Source organism: Ochotona princeps, chromosome 33 (genome assembly GCF_030435755.1).
Source record: "Ochotona princeps isolate mOchPri1 chromosome 33, mOchPri1.hap1, whole genome shotgun sequence".
Taxonomy (NCBI): Eukaryota; Metazoa; Chordata; class Mammalia; order Lagomorpha; family Ochotonidae; genus Ochotona; species Ochotona princeps.
Window position 1 is genome coordinate 2,327,967 of NC_080864.1, and position 18,384 is coordinate 2,346,350.

The 18,384-nt window shown below is 62.0% G+C and overlaps 1 protein-coding gene across 2 annotated transcripts in view; it reads left to right on the forward strand.

The window, feature by feature from the left end:
• Positions 1 to 1,089: 1,089 nt before the first annotated feature.
• The window catches only part of ADGRL1 (adhesion G protein-coupled receptor L1), a 30,333-nt gene continuing 13,038 nt past the window's right edge, over positions 1,090 to 18,384 (forward strand). The window contains exons 1-4 of one of the 2 annotated variants that reach the window (XM_058657837.1): positions 1,090 to 1,264; positions 11,661 to 11,829; positions 13,591 to 13,804; positions 15,452 to 15,561. In XM_058657837.1, coding sequence (XP_058513820.1) covers positions 11,760 to 11,829; positions 13,591 to 13,804; positions 15,452 to 15,561 — 394 coding nt within the window. In that variant the 5' untranslated portion in view covers positions 1,090 to 1,264; positions 11,661 to 11,759. The remainder of the gene's footprint in view (positions 1,265 to 11,660; positions 11,830 to 13,590; positions 13,805 to 15,451; positions 15,562 to 18,384) is intronic. The other variant, XM_004595567.2, reaches the window with a different exon arrangement.

Genomic DNA, 18,384 nt, shown 5'->3' on the forward strand with positions numbered 1-18,384 from the left:
CGGATCGCGCGATCCTTTCCAAATCCAACTCAGGTTTTTTGCAAAGCCCACTCAGGCCCTGTGCCTAAAAAGAAAATAATAATAATGATAATAATTCCGCTCCGGGTCTTCTCGACGCCTCGGCTCCCCCTCCCCAACTCCGCGCCGCACCGCCGGGAGCCTGCACGTCGCCCCCCACCCCCACCCCGCTCCCCATTTTTTCCTGGGGAGGCGGCGGCGGTGCAGGGAGAGGAGGCTCCAGGCCTGGTTTTCACGCCGGCTCACAGTGCGCCCCCCCACCCGGCAGGTTGCAGCGCCCGTTCCCGGGCGGCTAGGGCTCCGGGCCGGGTTTTGCGCGCGTCCGCCGCCCCCCCCTCCATCCCGGAGCGGGGTGCGCCGGGGAGCGGGGCGAGCAGGCGCTTGTCATTGCTGGTCCCCGGCGCCGGCTCGGTCCGCGCGTCCTGCGGTGCCTACCCGGGCCCGGCCCCGCGCCCCGGCTCCGGCCGCCCCGGGGAGGGGGCGCGACGCCACCGCCGCGTGCGCCCCAACCCTCCACCGCACCCCACCCCCGCCCCATCCCGAGCATCCCTCCCCACCCCCGGCGGGGACGCGAGCAGTCGTCGGCGCGGGAGACCGAGGCTGTGGGCGCTGCGGTGCCCCCCGCCCCGCCGGCTGCCGAGGAGTGGGGAGAGGGGGTGCCCCGGCCGATGGGGCCTCGCGAACCCCGGAGCCGCGCCGCCGGGCGGCGGGGGCCTGCAGGGCCGGCCCGGCGGCCGCGCTGAGCCCCGGAGACCCGGCCGCCGTCCAAGGGGGCTGGGGAGTCGCCTGGGCGCACACGTGCCGCCTCCGTCGGGGCCGCGGAGCTGCTGCGGGGGAGATGCGGGCCGCCGCCTCGCCCCAGCCCCCGGAGCTCTGACGCCGCCGCCGCCGCCCCCGCCTCCCTCGCCGGGAGGGGCGCAGCCCCGCGCGCCCCCCGCCCCAGCCCAGCCCGGAGCCTGCGCCGCCGCCGCGAGGGGGCCGCCTTTGGAGAGTGTGTGAGCCGCCTTTAAAATATATATATATATATATATATATAATTATTATTATTACATATATATATATATTTTGGTCGGTGGCGACGGTGCCGGGGGAAGGAGCAGGAGGAGAAGGAGGAAAGGACCCGCGAAGGCTGCCCTCGCCTCGCCACCCCCAGCCCCCGCCCCGGGAGATGTGCCGGGCGGGGGGCTCGGGTTCGCGGAGCCGCAAGAGACACGCGCACGGTCGACCTCAGTGGAGCGCGGGACAGGTGAGTGTCCACGGGGCTGGGGAGCGGAGGGGGACGTCGCACCTGGGCCAGGTGTGCGGGAGCCAGGGCCTGTCTCCGCCATGGGGGAGGGGGAGGGAGGAGAGGGGTGCTGGAGCCGCACCTGCGCGGGAGGGGCGTCGGCAAGGGGTGGGGAGCGACGCGTTCCCCACCCCCATCGGCCATGTCGGGGCGCTCCCCCTACCCTGGCTGGCAACCAGGTGGGCGAGGGGGTGCGGGCGGCGGAGTGTTGGGGGGGGATGGGACGACGAGTGTGCCCGCGCGTGGCTGCGTGTGCCCGCGCGCGCCAGCCTTTGTGGGGAAGCGGCGCGGTAGTGGCTGCGTGGCCCCGATGTGTGTGCGCGCCGCGCGCGGGGCCGGGGCGATGGGTGGGGGGAGGCTGCGCCCCGTGTCTGTGTGTAGGTGTCTGGGTGTGAGCTGTGAGCGGGGAGGTGGCTGGCGCGCGCGCGCGGTGCCCCCCAACCCCCACCCCGCAGGAAAGAGCCGAGTGGGGGGCTGGGGGCTGGCGCCGCAGGATGCTCTACTGGCGCGCGGTGGCGGGAGGCGGGGAGTTGGTGTATGTGGGGGTCTGTCTAGGTGTCGAGGCGGCTGCAGCCTGGTTAGAGCGGGGGCGCGCAAGGCCGGGCGCATCCCGGCTGCATCTTGGCCGCGCTGGCCTCCACGGTGGTGCCAGGTAGAGCGGGAGTGAGATGCGGTGGGCTGCGCGCCATCCACGGAGCGCTGGTAGGGTGTAGGTCAGAGCTTTCAAGGCGAGCCCTCCCCTTCCCCCAGATGCGCCCAAAGGTTAGGGTCCTAGGATTGGAAAGGATAATCTTGCAGTGTGTGTGTGTGTGTGTGTGTGTGTGTGTGTGTGTGTGTGCGCGCGCGCGCACGCGTGTACACGCAATCCCCAGCCGCGGCCCCTCCAAAAAAATAAAAATAATGCTCTAAGGCCTCGCTCCAGTGCGTTCCTGGTACCCAGCTGACGACGGCGCCTTGCCTGTCATTCCGTCTCCCTTGCTCAGCCCCTTGGCTGGGCCATCCTTCTGGGCCCATGGGCCCCGACACCCCATGCTCAGCAGCCGCCTGCACGTCCCTCTATGCCAGTTAGAGTCTGTCCTCCATAACCCCTTTTCTCCTGGCTTCTCCAGGACCCGAAGCCGCCCCCCCCTTCCTGGGTCTGTTTGCCCACACATCCAAACATGTGGTGTGCTTGGAGGAGTAGGGGGAGGGGCTCAACATGGCTGCCAAGATGGCTGGCTGCCTGTGTTCCCCCACCTCTCCCCCCCTTTCTCCCCTCCTCCTCTTTCTATGTCCCTGTCTCTCTTTTTGCTTCGCCTTACTCCTGCAACCGCCTCAGGAGTTACTGCCTACAGGGAGGGGACAGGTGACCAGACCTGGTGACCTCCATGCGGCCTGGGGAGAAGACACCCCCAAGGGCTGCCTCAACTCCCCTTACCCTTACCCAGACCCAGTTGGGTCACCCCTTGCCAACAGCCTAAGGTTGCGGGGGGCACTCCCTGGCCTGGAATGAATCCTGGTCGCCCCTCTAGGGAGTGGAGTCCTGGGCCGCGTCCCCCCTGGCTTTGGGGGGTGACAGCTAACTTCTTCGGATGCCGAATGTGTGACTTAAAAGTGCCATGGAAACCAGGAGAATAAGAGAAAGAGGTCCAGGGCTCATTATCAAATGGGCAAAATGATCTGGGATTTTTCCCCACCCTAACTATGCAATTTACGTGCCCTGCCGTTCGGAACTGACTTGCCCATTAATTACCCAGATGAAAAAAATTATCTGGAAAGCGGAAAAGGGGAAAAACTCATTTCCACGGCTGGCGGGCCGCGGCACGCAGGCATGGAGCCACAGACGTGCCTGGGCCTTCCCACTGGCCTCCCCCACTCCCGTCACTCCCCATCTCCTATCTTGGTGACCTTAGCCAGGGCCACCTCCACAGGGCGCCCAAACGAAGCCCCACTGGTGTACGTGTGGGGGTGGGTGGAGGGAGACCTTGTGGATCCCCGCGATCGCCCACCCCAGCTAATGCGTGCCCTTGGCTGTGGAGGCAGCGCCCGGGGCTGGGGGAGGGCAGGGGCACACCTGGGCCTGGGAATTCGTGGGGAGGCATGGAGCTATTCCCAGCCTGCCCAGGGGACTCCCTTCCAGCAGGAGGAGGGCCCCGGCGGCACCTGGCGGGGAGGGGGTGCTGTGGGCGCCCTTGCTGGGTGCTCTGTGTGTGTGTTCACTGCCCTCAGCGCCGCTGGGCTTCTAGCCTGTGGCAGGCGGTGGTGGCAGCTCCACCTGCGTGCGCGCACGCGCACTGTCGGTGTCTGGGGGAGCGGTGGCTGAGGAGGGGGCGGGGAGGAGACATCAGTGTCTTGGCGCGTGTTAGGAGGGCCCAGGAGGGAGTGAGACCTGTTATCTGTGCCCGCCAGCCTGCCGGGTTCCCACCGCTCTCACCTCCACCCCAACCCCCTGCCAGCCAGACGCTCGTGGCCAAGGACAGGGAGTTGGGGAAGCTCTGGTTTCTGCGACCCTTCTCCGGTTTCTAGACGCCAGACGCTGCTGCCTCCGTGGGGAGGGACTCTGGAAGAGACTGGGGTTCCCCCTACTCCTTGTGATCCTGGCCTGTGACCCCCACCATGCTGGCTATGGGCAGAGTTAGCTGCGATTGGACATGTCGCTGGAACAGGACCTTGGGGATTCCAGGGTGGGATGGAAGATTGAGTCTGTACTTGTGTGCAGGTGACCTGGACACTTTGGTCAGCGGTCTGTCCCGTGGCTGGGGAGCTGGCGCTGGCGTGTGCTGGGGGGGGTGCTGCACAAGTGAGCAGCTCTCTGCGTGCATATGAGCGGCATGCCACACACACACACCTCATGGTTGTCTGCCATTCATGTGCACCTGCCTCTGTGTGTGTGTGTGTGTGTGTGTGTGTGTGTGTGCACGCGCGCAGCACACATGGCCCCGTGTGTCTCCCCGTGAGGTCTGGCAGGGACCACCATGCTGGGGTCATATCTGTGGGAGCGGGGTGGAGTGGTGGCAGCGAGCTCTAAGCTGAGTCACCCAGAAGACACTCCAGAAAGGGGAGCTTGTGAGCATCCTTGGGAGTGGCTGGGGTTCTCGGGAGTGCCAGAGACTGGGGAGGACCTCCCAGGCTGTGACACCCCACCCCGACCCCTGCACTTCTCTCTAAAAGACTGATTTTCTGTGTGATACTTTTAGCTCCTCCCCTGTGTGGGGCGCCCTGGGGGCACACAGGTATGCGAGGGTGTCTCCACCCGCTGGCAAGAGGCGCCCCAGAAGACCCCTGTCCCCGGCTCGGCACTGTCCACAGTGGAGAGAGCAGTGGATGAACAATGTCCCGTCCCCATCACTGGGGCAAGGAACCCCTCGCCGTCCCCATCTCCTGCTAAAAATTCAACCAATCAATAGACAGCGAGACTAAAAATAGGCCTCTGTGTGTGTCCAGTTAAAAATAAGCAGGGGGTCCCGCCCACAGAGGCTAAAAACTCTTTGCAAGTCACCAAGGGACAGGGGCAGTGTGCCGGACGGGGCCCTAAGAGCCCCAGGCTGGCCGAGGAGTAGGGGGAACACTCTCAACTTGGGGGACAGGGCACCCCTTTCTCTGGGCAGGGTGGGTCCACCCTACCCTGTATGCCCAGGTGTTGGGTGTCCCTGGTCTCTGCCTCTTACGTCACTGTGCCCGCCCCATGTACCACTGGCTCTGCCCTGCACACCATGGGCTCCTCCCCAACTGGTCATTGGCTCCACCCTCTCCTGGGGCTGCCCGCAAATGGTGTGTCCGCTGGAAGCCCTGTGCCAGTTGCAGCAGGCCACTGTGGAGTGACTGTGGTGGAAGTATTTTCTCATCTCAGCCACGTGGGGACAACATGGGCACCCTTTCCCAGAGTGACTGGTTCGAGTCCCGTATCTTCCATTTCTCATCCTGCTGCTCCTGGCCCTGGGCCTCTGCCACCCACATGGGTGACCCGGAGGACGCTCCTGGCTCTGCCCAGCCTCAGCCCAGCCCTGCCCTAAGTGTTGTGACCATTTGGGGAGCGAATCAGTGGGTGGAAGATCTCTTTCCACCGTTCAAATAAAATGGAAAGAAATAAAAATGGCATTTTTAAAAAGTTATTTTTATTGGAAATGCAGTCACAAAGACCCTTCCATGTGCTGGTTCACTCCCCAAGTGGCTGCAATGGCCAGGGCTGAGCCGATCTGAAGGCAGGAGCCAGGAGCTTGCTTCCGGTCTCCCATGTGGGTGCAGGGTCCCAAGGCTTTGGGCCGTCCTCCACTGCTTTCCCAGGCCACAAGCAGGGAGCTGGATGGGAAGTGGAGCAGCCTAGACTCGAACCAGTGCCCATGTGGGGGTGCCAGAATCACAGGTGGCATAGCAACGGCCCTGCAAAAATGTATTTTCAACACAATCTAAACACCATTCTTGGCTCTTGTCTTGGGCCCACGTAGGCAGGATAACCTGTCTGTCCATAATCAGCCACTTCTGTCCTCCACCATCACCTACCTGGCACCTGTGGCCCAGTGCATGCCCCACTTCTGCTGGCCAAGGAGTGGGCTCTTACCTCCAAGCCCAGCTCTGTTGGACCGAGTCACCTCCCTCCTAACCCCAGGGCCTTTGCACTGCCGGCTGCCTCCTTCCTGCATTCTGTGGGCTTCTCAGGGCCTGGCACACACAGGAAACTTGGGGGGAAACAATCATATGAATGGGGCCCGGCAGCGTGGCCTAGTGGCTAAAGTCCTCCCCTTGAACGCCCCATGATCCCATATGGGCGCCGGTTCTAATCCCGGCAGCTCCACTTCCCATCCAGCTCCCTGCTTGTGGCCTGGGAAAGCAGTTGAGGACGGCCCAATGCATTGGGACCCTGCACCCGCGTGGGAGACCCGGAAGAGGTTCCCGGTTCCCAGCTTCAGATCGGCGCGTACTGGCCGTTGCGGCTCACTTGGGGAGTGAATCATCGGACGGAAGATCTTCCTCTCTGTCTCTCCTCCTCTCTGTATATCTGGCTGTAATAAAAATAAATCTTAAAAAAAGAAAAAAAGCAATCATATGAATGAAGTAGAATTAAAGACAAGTTCATTTGGTGCAAAAAAAAAAAAAAAAAAAACCCAGCCCTCAAAACTCATGAATTGATTTTTTTTTTCATAAACTGTATTTTTCATGAATCCTTCACAGAACTCGATCGGCGTGACGCTGTTTTGAGCTCTGCTTGGGGCCCCTGCGTGAGTGTGGATGCTACACAGCATGGAGTTCTCACCAGCAGCCCGCCAAGGGCAGCTGCAGTTTTAGGTTGACTGGCTGATGGGGAACTCAAGAGAGATCTTCCTGGAGAGAGGTGGAAGATGTATTTATTTGGAAAGCAGATTTACAGAGAGGAGAGACAGAGAAAGATTCTCCGTCCACCGATTCACTCCCCACATGGCCGCAACAGTCGGAGCTGAGCCTCCCCACAGCCAGGAGCCTCTTCCAGGCCTCCCACGCGGTTGCAGGGTCCCAAGGTTTTGGGCCGTCCTCGGCTGCTTTTCTAGGCTACAAAAGAGAGTTGGCTGGGAAGTGGAGCAGCCAGGACTAGAACCAGTGCCCATAAAGGATGTGGGCTCTTCAAGCTGCTCCTTGGCTTGCTGAGCCACAATTCCAGCCCTAGGAGAGGAGTGAGGTGATGGGGAAAGAGGCGGTGCTGGCTCAAACACACATTTTGTGGGCTGAGCATGGTAAGCCAGGAGAGCTGCCCGGAGTAGGAGGCTGTGCCTGCCTGCAAATTGGGACGGTGGAGATGCCCATGGCTTCCCAGTCGTGGAGTCAGTTGGCCAAAGGATTCACGCATGCTGGCCTGTACGGTCTCCCATCCTTCCCCCACCCCTGCCGACAACCTGCTACGGCTCCCACTTCATTTGGGAAGGCCAATCCAAGCCCCGTGACCTTGCTGCCGTTCTTACCTTCTTGCTTGACTTTGGAAAAAGTGGGGATGTTTATACGGGCAGCCAGGCGTGCTGGGGTGCTGCTGGGTTAGTGCTTGCAGAAGTTCTGGGGAGCAGTGGACGATTATAGGCAGGGAGGAGTGTGTGTGTGTGTGTGTGTGTGTGTGTGTGTGTGTGTGGTGTGTGGGGCAGAAGTGGCAGACAGATGGATGCGGGAGGCTGGGGAGGAGACCGCCACGTGACTGTGAGATGGGAATGGGGCATGCAAAGGCCCTGGGGTGAGGTAGGTGCAGACGGGCGCCCTCTGGTGGTGTCGGTGGATGGAGGGGGACCTGTGGCCCCGGGGCCTGACTGCCATGCCAAGTGGGAGAGGAGAATCACCCAGGTTTATTTGGTTCTTGGGTGCTCTGGACCCTTGCTTGAGGTCTCCAGGATGGAGTCATGGTGGATGTTAGGAGCGTGGCCAGCCAGAGGCCACAGAGCAGAATCGGCCCCCAGAGGATACTTCCTGGGGTGGGGGATGGCATGGCGGCTGCTGGGGCTGCCTGGCAGGGGTGAGGGAGGCCTTTGGGGGCTCAGACGACACGCACCTCCTGTCACTGTTGCCGCCATCGCCCCCATCTCCCGCCCCTGTGCACTAGGGTAGGTGCCCATGGCAACTGCAGGCTGGCAACCACCCTCTCCTCCTGTCACCTCACTCATCCCCCAGCGTAGGGCACCCAGGGACAGATGGGGGCATGGTGAGGCTCACACGACGCAAGGGTGAGGAGCTGAGGGGGCTGGAACAGTGTGTGACCCTGAAATGGAGTGTTAGCGGGTCAGGTGACAAGAGCCTATTGGTGAGCTGGGGTCACCCAGGAAGCCGAGATGGGAGGACATGGGGACAGACACGCGGGCCTGGGCACAAAGCATGCCCGGGTGCCCCTCCTTCCACCTCTGGTCCTTAGGACATCAGCCGGCCTGGGGTTCGAGGCCTCTCCCTCTTCTCGGTTGAGTGCCCCTGAGTGCGTGCGTGAACTGCTCCAGGTCAAGTATGGGTCCCAGCACCCCCTCTCTGTGGAGCAGCCTTGGGGCTGGAGTGATCCGTGCAGAGGGGCTGGGAGCCTCCCTCATACTCGCACCCAGGTCTGGGCCAGGCTGAAGCCAGCAGCTCCAGCTAGGTCTGCCACATGGGTGCAGGGATTCAAGCCCCCGGGCCGTCCTCCACTGCTTTCCCAGGCATGTTAGCAGGGAGCTGGATGGGAAGTGGAGCCGCTGGGACTTGCTGAGGTTGCAAAGTCGCGTCAGACCTGGCCTAGGGGTTAAATCACATGGCTGCATCCTGCAGTGCCTGCATTGGCCTTCCGGCCGCAGCTCCCTGCTGCTCTTGCGTGCGGCAGGTGTGTTTGGCTGCCGGCTGCCACCCACAGGAGAGACCCGGGTGGAATTTTCGGCTCCGTCCTGGCTGCGGTCTCGCCCAGTCCCTGGCTGCTTGGGAACTTTTGGAGGGCAAGCCAGCAGATGGAAGACTCGGGACTGCAAGAATCTCACTGAGTGTAGACACTGAAGCACAGGACAGGGACCTGCCCATGGGGTGGAAGACACAGGGAGGGCAGCAGAGGAGGGCACCGCAGGGTCTTGGAGTGTTCAGTGCTTGGAGGTGGGGGGGTTATCGTCCCCAAACACCAACAGGACCCCTGACTCAGGTATCCTGTGCACACGCTCCTCCGGCTGGCTGGCTGGCTGGCCAGTCAGCTGTGTGATGGCAGCTGGCGTTTCCCAGGAATGCTGTCCAGGAGAGCGCCCCTCGTCCTGTTTGCCAATTGTGAAGTGTCTGTTTAGTTGTGCTTATGTGGCATTCAAGGTAGGAGTGGGTAAACTATCGCCTAGGCCAACAGCATCCCATATCCAAGTGTGGATCTGAGTCCCGGCTGATCCAGCTCCCTGCTATTGCACCTGGGAAAACCGCCAAGGATGGTGGGAGACCCGGGAGAAGCTCCTGGCTCCTGGCTTCAGATCGGCTCAGCTCTGGCCATTGTGGCCATTCGGGGAGTGAACCAGTGGATGGAGGATCTTCCTCTCTGTCTCTCCTCCTCTCTGTATATCTGACTTTGTAATAAAAATAAATAAATCTTTAAAAAAAAGATATATCTATATATTTTTTTTCATTGGGAAGGCAGATTTATAGAGAGAAGGAGAGACAGAAAGATCTTCAGTTGTTACTGCAAAGCCAGAAGCCAGGAGCTTCTTCCGGGTTTCCCGTGTGAGTACAGGGGCCCAGTGCTGGAACTGTCACCTGCTCTGTCTTCTCAGGCCACAAGCAAGGAGCTGGGTTGGAAGTGGAACAGCCGGACTATGAACGTGTGTTCGGATGTGAGATGTTGATGGGCATTGCGAGGGGTAGCTTAGCTGCTGCATTGACAGTGTTGGGGCCAGAGGAATTTGGGGTCCATGTCTAAACCTATAGTTCCTGGAGTGTGGTGCTGGAGTCCCCTGGGGTACAGACAGACCCGGAGGTTAGTCCTGCGCAGGGCACCTGCTGGGGTGGGCTGGGGCACCTGTTGGGGTGGGCACCTGCTGGAGTGGGCTGGGGAACCTGTTGGGGTGGGCTGGGGCACCTGTTGGGGTGGGCTGGGGCACCTGCTGGGGTGGGCTGGTATACCACTGACTGACTTGAGGGATTTTTTGAGGTGGTCGCGTGTGTAGATGGAGCCAGCAGGCTGTACAATGAACATGGAGGGGCTCGCGGTGTAGGTGACACCCTGAAGCCTTGAGGCTGGCTGGAAGGAGTGAGTTAGAGCCTTATGGGAACCGGGGCTTGGCCTTGGAGATGCTAGTTGAAAGTCAAGGTGCACATGGGTGCAGGGTAGCGCTGGGGTCTGGACCCCTGGACGTGGCATCCTCTGTATTGTTACCAGTCTCACTCTCTCCTTCCTGCTCCAGACAGCTCCAGGAGGGTCCGTGAACCTGGGGGCACGGGGTGAGACAGTGGCTGGGAGCTGGTGGGATGGGGAAATGCAGTTAAGAGTATCCTTCCCCTCTGTCTGCAGAGGGCAACGTGCAGGGTTCTGCAGGTGGCTGGTGGTCTGGCTGTAGGTGGCAGTGCCAGGAGCCAGACAGCTGGGCTGGGGATGGGAGGGGGTTCAGGGCTGCACCAGGTAAAAGCCAGGAGCCTGGAGCTTCTTCTGGGTCCCCCATGTGGGTTCAGGGGCATCCTCCACTGCTTTCCCAGGCCGTAAGCAGGGAGCTCGATTGGAAATGGAGTAGCTGGTATTTGAACTGGTGCCCACATGGCATGCGAACATCGCAGGTGGTAGCTTTACCTGCCAGCACCCAATCCTGATCTTTATTTATTAAGAGGGCAGGGGTGACCTGGTCTCCCCCAGCAGTGGTGCTGGAGGGCAGCAGTGGGCAGCGGCAGGCAGAAAGCCTCAGGGAGGGAGAGAAAGCCTGAGAGAGTTGACCCTGGAAGGACTGGGTGGAGGGAGTTGCTATGGGTGCGTCCTGGTACGGTGCCAGGGCAGGGTGGGGTTTGCAGCTTGAGGGGCCAGGTGGGAACTTTGCTGAAGGCAGGGGGCAGTTGAGGGGGGGATGAGGAGGGGCAGGAAACAGTAGCTGGGGCTGGGTGTCGGTAGGGAACAGGCTCGGGGAGAGAGTTGGGGTGTACAGTACATGCACCCAGTCCCGGGGCAACGTGCCCTGTGAAGCAGGCTGTGGTCTCCACTGGGGAGCAAGCGTGGAGGGTCAGGAGGAGCCGGGACTGCAAGGGGCTCGGGGGTTCGGGGTTCGGTTGGTCATGTCCTGGAAAGATAGAGGCAGCCCAAGGGGTAAGAGAAAGAGGTGAGCGAACAGCAAGTGAGGTAATGAGGACCCAGCTCTGTCCCACCCCAGGAGAAAAGATGACATCTGTCTCCCAGGGCGTCCCTCCACCAGGGCACAGCACCCCCTCCACCCGACTACCTGTCTCCAGCTTACCCCGAGGGTCTCCCCACCCCCGAAAGGGAAAGAGAGGGGACTTAGGCGTCCCTGGCTGCGGCTCCATGGCGCCAGCCCAGCCTAATTAGCGAGCAGAGCGCCAGCCAGTGACAGGAAGCAGAGAGCTGGGGGGAGCCGGCGCTCGGGAGCTCGCTTGAGGCCCAGGGAGGAGGCCGTGGTGGGCGCTGGCACACCTCGTAGGACTGGCTTTGGCAGGAGTGCATGTGGGCCCCTGGTCAGTTAGTTGCAGGTGCACTCCCCAGCGACTTCCGATAGGCGTAGGGGTAGGGGTAGGAAGTCCAAAGAGAGGTCCTGGGCGGGGGTAACAGGTGAAGGGTGGGCAACATGACCTCTGGCCCCAGGGGGGCATCCAGAAGCTTCAGGCTGGCAGAGGGAAGCCCCACCACCCCGCCACCCTCACCCTGCTCCCCACCATCCTGTGCCCCAGTTGGCCAGGGCTGGTGGACAGCCGCCGGTCGGTGCCTCACTCTCCCTGCCCTGTGCCCTCCCAGGCTGGTGGGCCAGGCCGTGGTGCCCGCCTGGTGATGTGGGGCGAGGCCCCTGGCACAGGCCACTGAGAGCCCCGGACGGACGTGCCGCTGGCCGCCGCCATGGCCCGCCTGGCCGCTGTGCTGTGGAGTTTGTGCGTCACCGCCGTGCTGGTCACCTCGGCCACCCAAGGTAGGTGCTGGTTGGGGGTCCCCTGGGACAGACAGGCCAGGCCCTCCCCTCGCTTGTGTGTGATTACAACTCTGAACTCTCTCTGGGAAGAGGGCCTAATTAAAGCAAGTCCCACTGACGGGTATTTAAAAACAACTCATTACCCGGCCTGGCGATTCTGCCCGCTCACCCTCCTCGCCCGGCCTGGCGATCCTGCCCGCCTGGTGATCCTGACGGCCTGCCCTCCTCAGGCTGAGAGTGGGCAGGGGGGAGGACAGCGGGGGCAGCTGGCCTTGGGCTCTTGTGCCCCTGCCCTGTTCCTCTGTGTGCCCCTCCCACTGGCGCTGGACCATGACCCCTCCTCTGTGTTCTCTGCCCACCCCCCAGGTTCTATTCCGCAGCCCCAACTGGGCCGGGAGGGATGGCTCCCACCCCCAGACCCATGTGAAGCAGCCCTCCACCCCCAGGCCTCCCTCCCAGACCCTGGGGAAGGGCTAAAATTAGCTTAGAAGGCAGATGGTGTGACGGGAACACATATGAGACTTCTCCCAGCCGGGACTCGTGGCTCACCCCAAAAAACCCCCTGGGGGTTTAGCTGCCATGTAAGCCCCCCACACACCTCCCTCCAGGAACCTGCCCCAGGGTATGGGGAGGTCAGGTGTCTGCGGCCATGGCTCTCCTGGGTCTATGGCCTGAGGTCCAAACCCCTCCTTCGCTGCACCTTTGGCTGGCATCCCTGACTCTGCTACAGCGCCTCTGGTAGGGCCCAGCTGGCACTTGGAGGCTCATGAGGGTGGCTGACCAGCCTACCTCCCTGTCCCTGCTGCGGCCAGGCTGTCCCGTGCTGGCCCCCCGTCTGTGTGGCTAAGATATCACCATTCTAACGACAAGGGTTTAGCATTCCCATTGTTTTTTGCTCTGGTACATAGGGACAGCTGGAGCCAGCCCATTGACCCTGGGTGCTGGGTTCCATCATGGGACACTGTGTGGGGACTGGCTCCTGCAAGGAGTGACCTGAGCTGGGCCCTGCTGGTCCTGTTGGTCATCTTGGCGACCCTAGAAGTGTTCCCAGCCTAGAACCAGGAGGCTGCAGGGGCCCAAGGCTGACTTGGAGGATATGGCATACCGGGTGGCTGTCCATTTTACAGATTGGAAAACTGCTCCCCTCCCCAAGGCAGCCACACGCTGAGGGGTCTGAACCCGGGTATGCAGCCATTTTGGCCTGCCCCAACCCGCCCTAACCCAATGCCAAGCTCACGGAGCCCTGGGCATCCCTGTGGCCCACCTTCCCTATTGGTCCTAGCAAAGTCAGTCTGTGTAGTGTTCCAGCAGCGCATGAGCAGGAGGTTCCCTCTCTCCAAGGCCGCCCAGATCTCTGATACCAACTGCAGGGATGGGGAAGGGGAGTCTCCCCAGACCACATTCCCAGGATGCTCAGTTTATTTCCACGTGCCTGGCAGCCTTGGGGTCACATGGTACCCCATCCACCTTCCCAGCAACGCTGAGCAACTCCGTACACACAGGCAGGATGGGTTTGGGCGGGCACCCCGAGGCCCATGGCCGGCGGTCTTCACCGTCCCTGTCTACAGCCACAGTCTGAGTTGCCCCAGAGGGAGTGGGGTGGTATGGAGGGGAGGTGGGTGCCAGGTAGAGTTCCTTGGGCTTGCAAGAGATACCCGTGAAGGAATGATAAACGCCCCCCTAAGACCATCTCACAGAGCAAGGGGGCTGTGCGGGGTGCTCCTCGGTGACCCCGGCCGCCTCCCTCCCGGCTCCCCGCAGGCCTGAGCCGCGCGGGGCTCCCGTTCGGGCTGATGCGCCGGGAGCTGGCCTGCGAGGGTTACCCCATCGAGCTGCGCTGCCCGGGCAGTGACGTCATCATGGTGGAGAATGCCAACTACGGGCGCACGGACGACAAGATCTGTGACGCTGACCCATTCCAGATGGAGAATGTCCAGTGCTACCTGCCCGACGCCTTCAAGATCATGTCACAGAGGTGAGAGGCCCCCACGGGGACACCCCGGCCAGCGCCCCCACCGTGTGTCACCCTGACTCAGAGACCTCCCCACCCTAGCCGGAGCTGGGCCAGGTGCAAGAGGAGGTCTCCTGGGGCCACTCAGCTCTGTCCTCCTCCCCCCTACCACGGGTCAGCAGGGGCCTGAAACCAGGGCACTCCAGCAGGGCGCGCAGCTGTCTGCTCTGCTCCCCCCGTCTGTGTCGGATACACACACTGGGCACTTGCTGGGTGCTGGGCACGTGGAGGCCCGGAGTGTCCTCACCGCTTCCGCTGGGCCAGGGAAGGACCTTGGGTGAAGGCCCCAGCCGCGCCCCTCTCTCCTCATTGGCCACTCCGCTTCCCACCAAGGGAGGGGCTCCTGTCCCACCAGAATTAATATTTGAATTTGGTCTAGCATTGCCTGGGGATGCAGGCCTGGGGGGTGGTGTGGTTTCTTTTCCGCAAATGGCTGTAACAGTCAGGCCGGAACTGGGCTACATTCTAGGAACCTAGAATTCCATCTGGATCTGCCACGTGGCTACCAGGGACTCAGGCACGTGGGCCGTCCTCTGCTGCCTTCCCAAGCACCTTAGCAGGGAGCCGGAGGGGAAGTGGAGCAGCCGGGACTTGAACCGACAGCCATGTAGGATGATGGTGTGTCAGGCGATGGTTTTACCTGCCGGGCTTCAGCACCGGCTCTTGGGGCAGCCTCTTCTACCTAGGTTCAGATCAGGGAAGACCCCCTTGGCTGTGCTAACTGCACCCTAAGTTGTTGGAGAGGCTTGTCTGGAGGCAGTCCTGGTAGGGACTTCTGGTGGGGCCCTGAGAGACCTTCTGGCTTGGCCGAGGAGGGGGGGCCTCCTAGTCCGTGTTCTGACCGGAAGGGGCAGCTGTATCCCATTCAGGTGCTGGTTGGAGCTCTGGGCTGCTACTGCGTTTCCGGTCTAACTTCCTCCTGATGCTTTGCTGAGATGGCCATAGTGGCGACCACCCCCTGCCCCAAGTCCCGGAGGCTTCGGCCTGGCCCTGGCGGCTGCTCGGGGAGTGAGCCAATGGCTGCACGATTCTCTGTCTCCCTTTCTGTGAGCCTGCTTTTCAAATAAATATATTTCTTTTCTTAATTGGAAAGTCAGATTTACACAGAGAAGGAGAGACAGAGAGGAAGATCTTCCATCCACTGGTTCACTCCCCAATTGGTCGCAAGGGCCAGTGTCGAGCTGATCTAAAAAAAAGAGCCAGGAGCTTCTTCCGGGTCTCCCACGCGGGTGCAGGGTCCCAAGGCTTTGGGCCGTCCTCCACTGCTTTCCCAGACCACAGGCAGGGAGCTGGATGGGAAGTGGGGCAGCCGGGATATGAACCAGCACTCACATGGGATCCCGGTGCCTGAAAAGGCGGATAAGCCAATTGAGCTACTAGCTCCAGCCCCGATGAATCAATAAATCTTAGGAACAAGTAAGCAGTAGCTCCAGCGACAGATGTCATGGTGCCAGGGATGACGGCAGGCATGGGGCAGGGCAAGAACCACACGGGGCCTCCAAGTTCAAGTCTCTAGCTGCAAGGCGCCCTGGCCGGGTTCAGGGTTGTCTGTTGCCTCCTCCCCAGGTCCGGGCAGGCTTGGCTCAGCACTCCCTCTTCTCTCCCCGGCAGGTGTAACAACCGTACCCAGTGCGTGGTGGTGGCTGGCTCCGACGCCTTCCCCGACCCCTGCCCTGGGACATACAAGTACCTGGAGGTGCAGTACGACTGTGTCCCCTACAGTGAGTCATCTTGTTCCTTGTGGGCACGCGGGTTACCCCCTCAACCAGACAGTGCCAGGAGGAGACCCCTGGACCACCACCTCCACGCATGTGCACACCCATGTGGGGCTGGGCCCCCCCCCGCCGCCTTTGCTCCCCAAGCCTCACAGTGGCGGGGAGGGGCCTGTGACCCGCCCCAGCCCACTTCCTTTGCTAGGTCACAGACACCTCCCACCCACTCAGCCACACTGCCACTTGGTGCTTGGCCTGCGGCCCCTTCTCCGCTCATCCCGGGTCCCTCTCGGGGCCCTCCCCCTCCACTGCCGCGTCAGAGGGATCCTATGGCCCGAGACACACCCTCCCCCAGCCCCAGCCCTGCCAGATCCGGTGTGTGGAGGGAGGACCGGAGCAGATCTCACATCCTTTGCTATCTGTCCACGGACTGCTGCAAAGCCATCTTGGTGTCCCCCCACCCCAGCTCCCCGGGAAACCCTAGAAAGATGACTTTGGAGTGCCCGGCCAAGGGAAGCAGGCCAGGACAGGGCATCGCGTCCTCTGCACCCCACCTTTCACGGCCCCCCTCCGTCTTTTCTACCTTCTTCCCACCTTCCTCCCCAGTGGTCCTCCCCCCACCCAACTTGGCAAGCGAGGCCCACCTGAAGGTGGAGCCTCCAAGGCAGGGGCCTGGGGGAAGGCCAGGGCCAGGAGGGTGTCTGAGCAAGGGGACGGGGGGCAGGGGACCCTAGAACGCCCCCTTCTCCCTGTCCACCCCCTTCACCCTTTGGTTTCTCCTCGCAGGTGGTGCTGCTGCCCGGATGCTGGCGGAGCCGGGATTGGTCATGTGTTTTCATAACCTTCTACTCTTTCATTCCTTACCTTTCACTTTCAGCACCTGAGGCCTTCAGCCGCAGCCACCAGCCGCTCCCCAGAGCCTCCGCCTCACTGGGGGGGCAGCAGGAAAGGAGGAGGGAGGCTGCCAGCCAAGCAAGCAGCGCGGGAGCTGGGGCTGGGGAAGGGGTGTGGAGGAACCAGAGGACTCCACTGAGCGGTTGGGCCTTCCTGGTTGGGTCTTCATTTTCTTGGGTCACCACAGCGGGAGGGTGGAGTCCAGGCGACCCCTGCATGAATCGCTTACGACGCCCCCAGCCAGCCAGTGAGGGTGGTGGAACCACTTGGGGTGGTTCCAAAGGACTGGGATGTGTCTTCAGCCCGCCCTCCAGGGCCCAGCCCTCCCTGGGGTCTGGTTCAGGATGTGCTTGGTTTCGGGGTCACAGGTCCAGATGCTGGCCACCTGTGGGACAGCGAGTCAGAAGCTTCGGTCGGGAATCCTGTGAGGTGCAGCGGCCATGCACAGACATACTTCCCAGCATGTGGCCTGGCCTGGTCCCTGCCTTGATGTCACTGCATTTCCTGTCTGCGTGTTGGATCTTTCGCCAGCAGCAGCAGTCAGACAGAGCTGCCACCTGCTGGCGCATCCTGCAGCTGCAGGCCCGCAGTGGCCCCTGGCAGGGCTCACAGGGGGGGCTGGCACAGGCCCAGGGGCAGGTCTCCAGGAGCAGGAAGCCGGAGTGCCCAGGCTGCTGGTGGGAGGGAAGGGGCGTGGGGAGGAGATGAGGCTGGAGCCCGCCAGGCCCCACGAGCACCCCCTGATAGCCAGGCCCTGGGTGAGGCACCAGGGAGGGGAACCCAGGCCCGGGAGGGGATGGGGCAAGCCCCTGGCCAGAGGTGCTTGGAGGGCAGCTGGCCGACAGAAAGCACGTGGAAGATCGATCGGTCAGGAGTGGGCAGTGGGGAGAGGAGGGTCTTGGACACTGGGTCCCCCACTTGCTGGACAGGCCCTAACTAACGCTGAATTTGCCTTGCAGCACCGTCTTAATAGCCTTTTTCTCCCCCAGGTGCAGGCAGGGGTGGGGCAGACAGGCCGAGGCCAAGTCTCGGGCCTGCCCTGTGGGGAGGAGTGGGACGGGGTGGGTCACACCCTCTGGCGGGAGCTGTCTGTGCCCCCACCTACCGTCCAGCCCAGTCTGTGTCCTCTGCCCTGACTTCTCTGCCCCGCCCCTGCCTCTGGCGCTCTCTAAGAGGCCCCGGTGCCCCTGCCTTGTCCGTCTGTCCGTCCACCTCTGTTGGTCTGTGTGTTGGCATTTTCTGAGGGCTTGTGGAGGGGAGGGGTTCCCGCCAGACTTTGAGTGAGGCTGGCACGAAGGGAAAGGGGTTCAGTCTCTTTCCTTGGCTGGGAAGGGGGCCCAGTCAGCCAGAGACCCAGGACCCCTTCTCCCTGGGGCCTCCAGTTCAAGCCTTGGGCGGCAGGCAGGGTGGGAGGGGAGCCAGGCCAGTTACTCTACTCCTCCCACTGACTGGCCTCCCTCCAAAGCAGAGCCTGCCTCCCAGCTGGGGCTCCCCCTCCCTGCACCCCATGCATCTAGGGGGGTCCGCCTGCCTGCCTACCTGCCTGCCCCTCCTCCACCTCCCCCGTGTCTCTCTTCACCCAATCCCTCTTGTGTGTCCCCCCGTCCCTCCAATGGTCTCCCCTGGCACCCCTCTCGCCCCGCATCCCCCAGAAGAAGGGTTGTGGGGTGGGGGCGGGAGTGGGGGCTGGAGAAGGGGATGGAGAAATAAGAACAAGGAAAGAAGAGGAAAAAAAAAAGAAGAAGGGGGCGTGTGGCCAGAAAAGACAAGAAAGCAATTTAATCTCTTTTTTTTTTCTCTTTTTTTCTTGCACATTTTTTTTTCAATTTGTTTTCTCTCTCTCTCTCTCTCTCTCTTCCGATGCTTAAAGTAGAAGTGGAACAGAAAGGTAAACGGATTGTCACCACTGCTAATCCTAACTCACACTTGGTTCTCCCA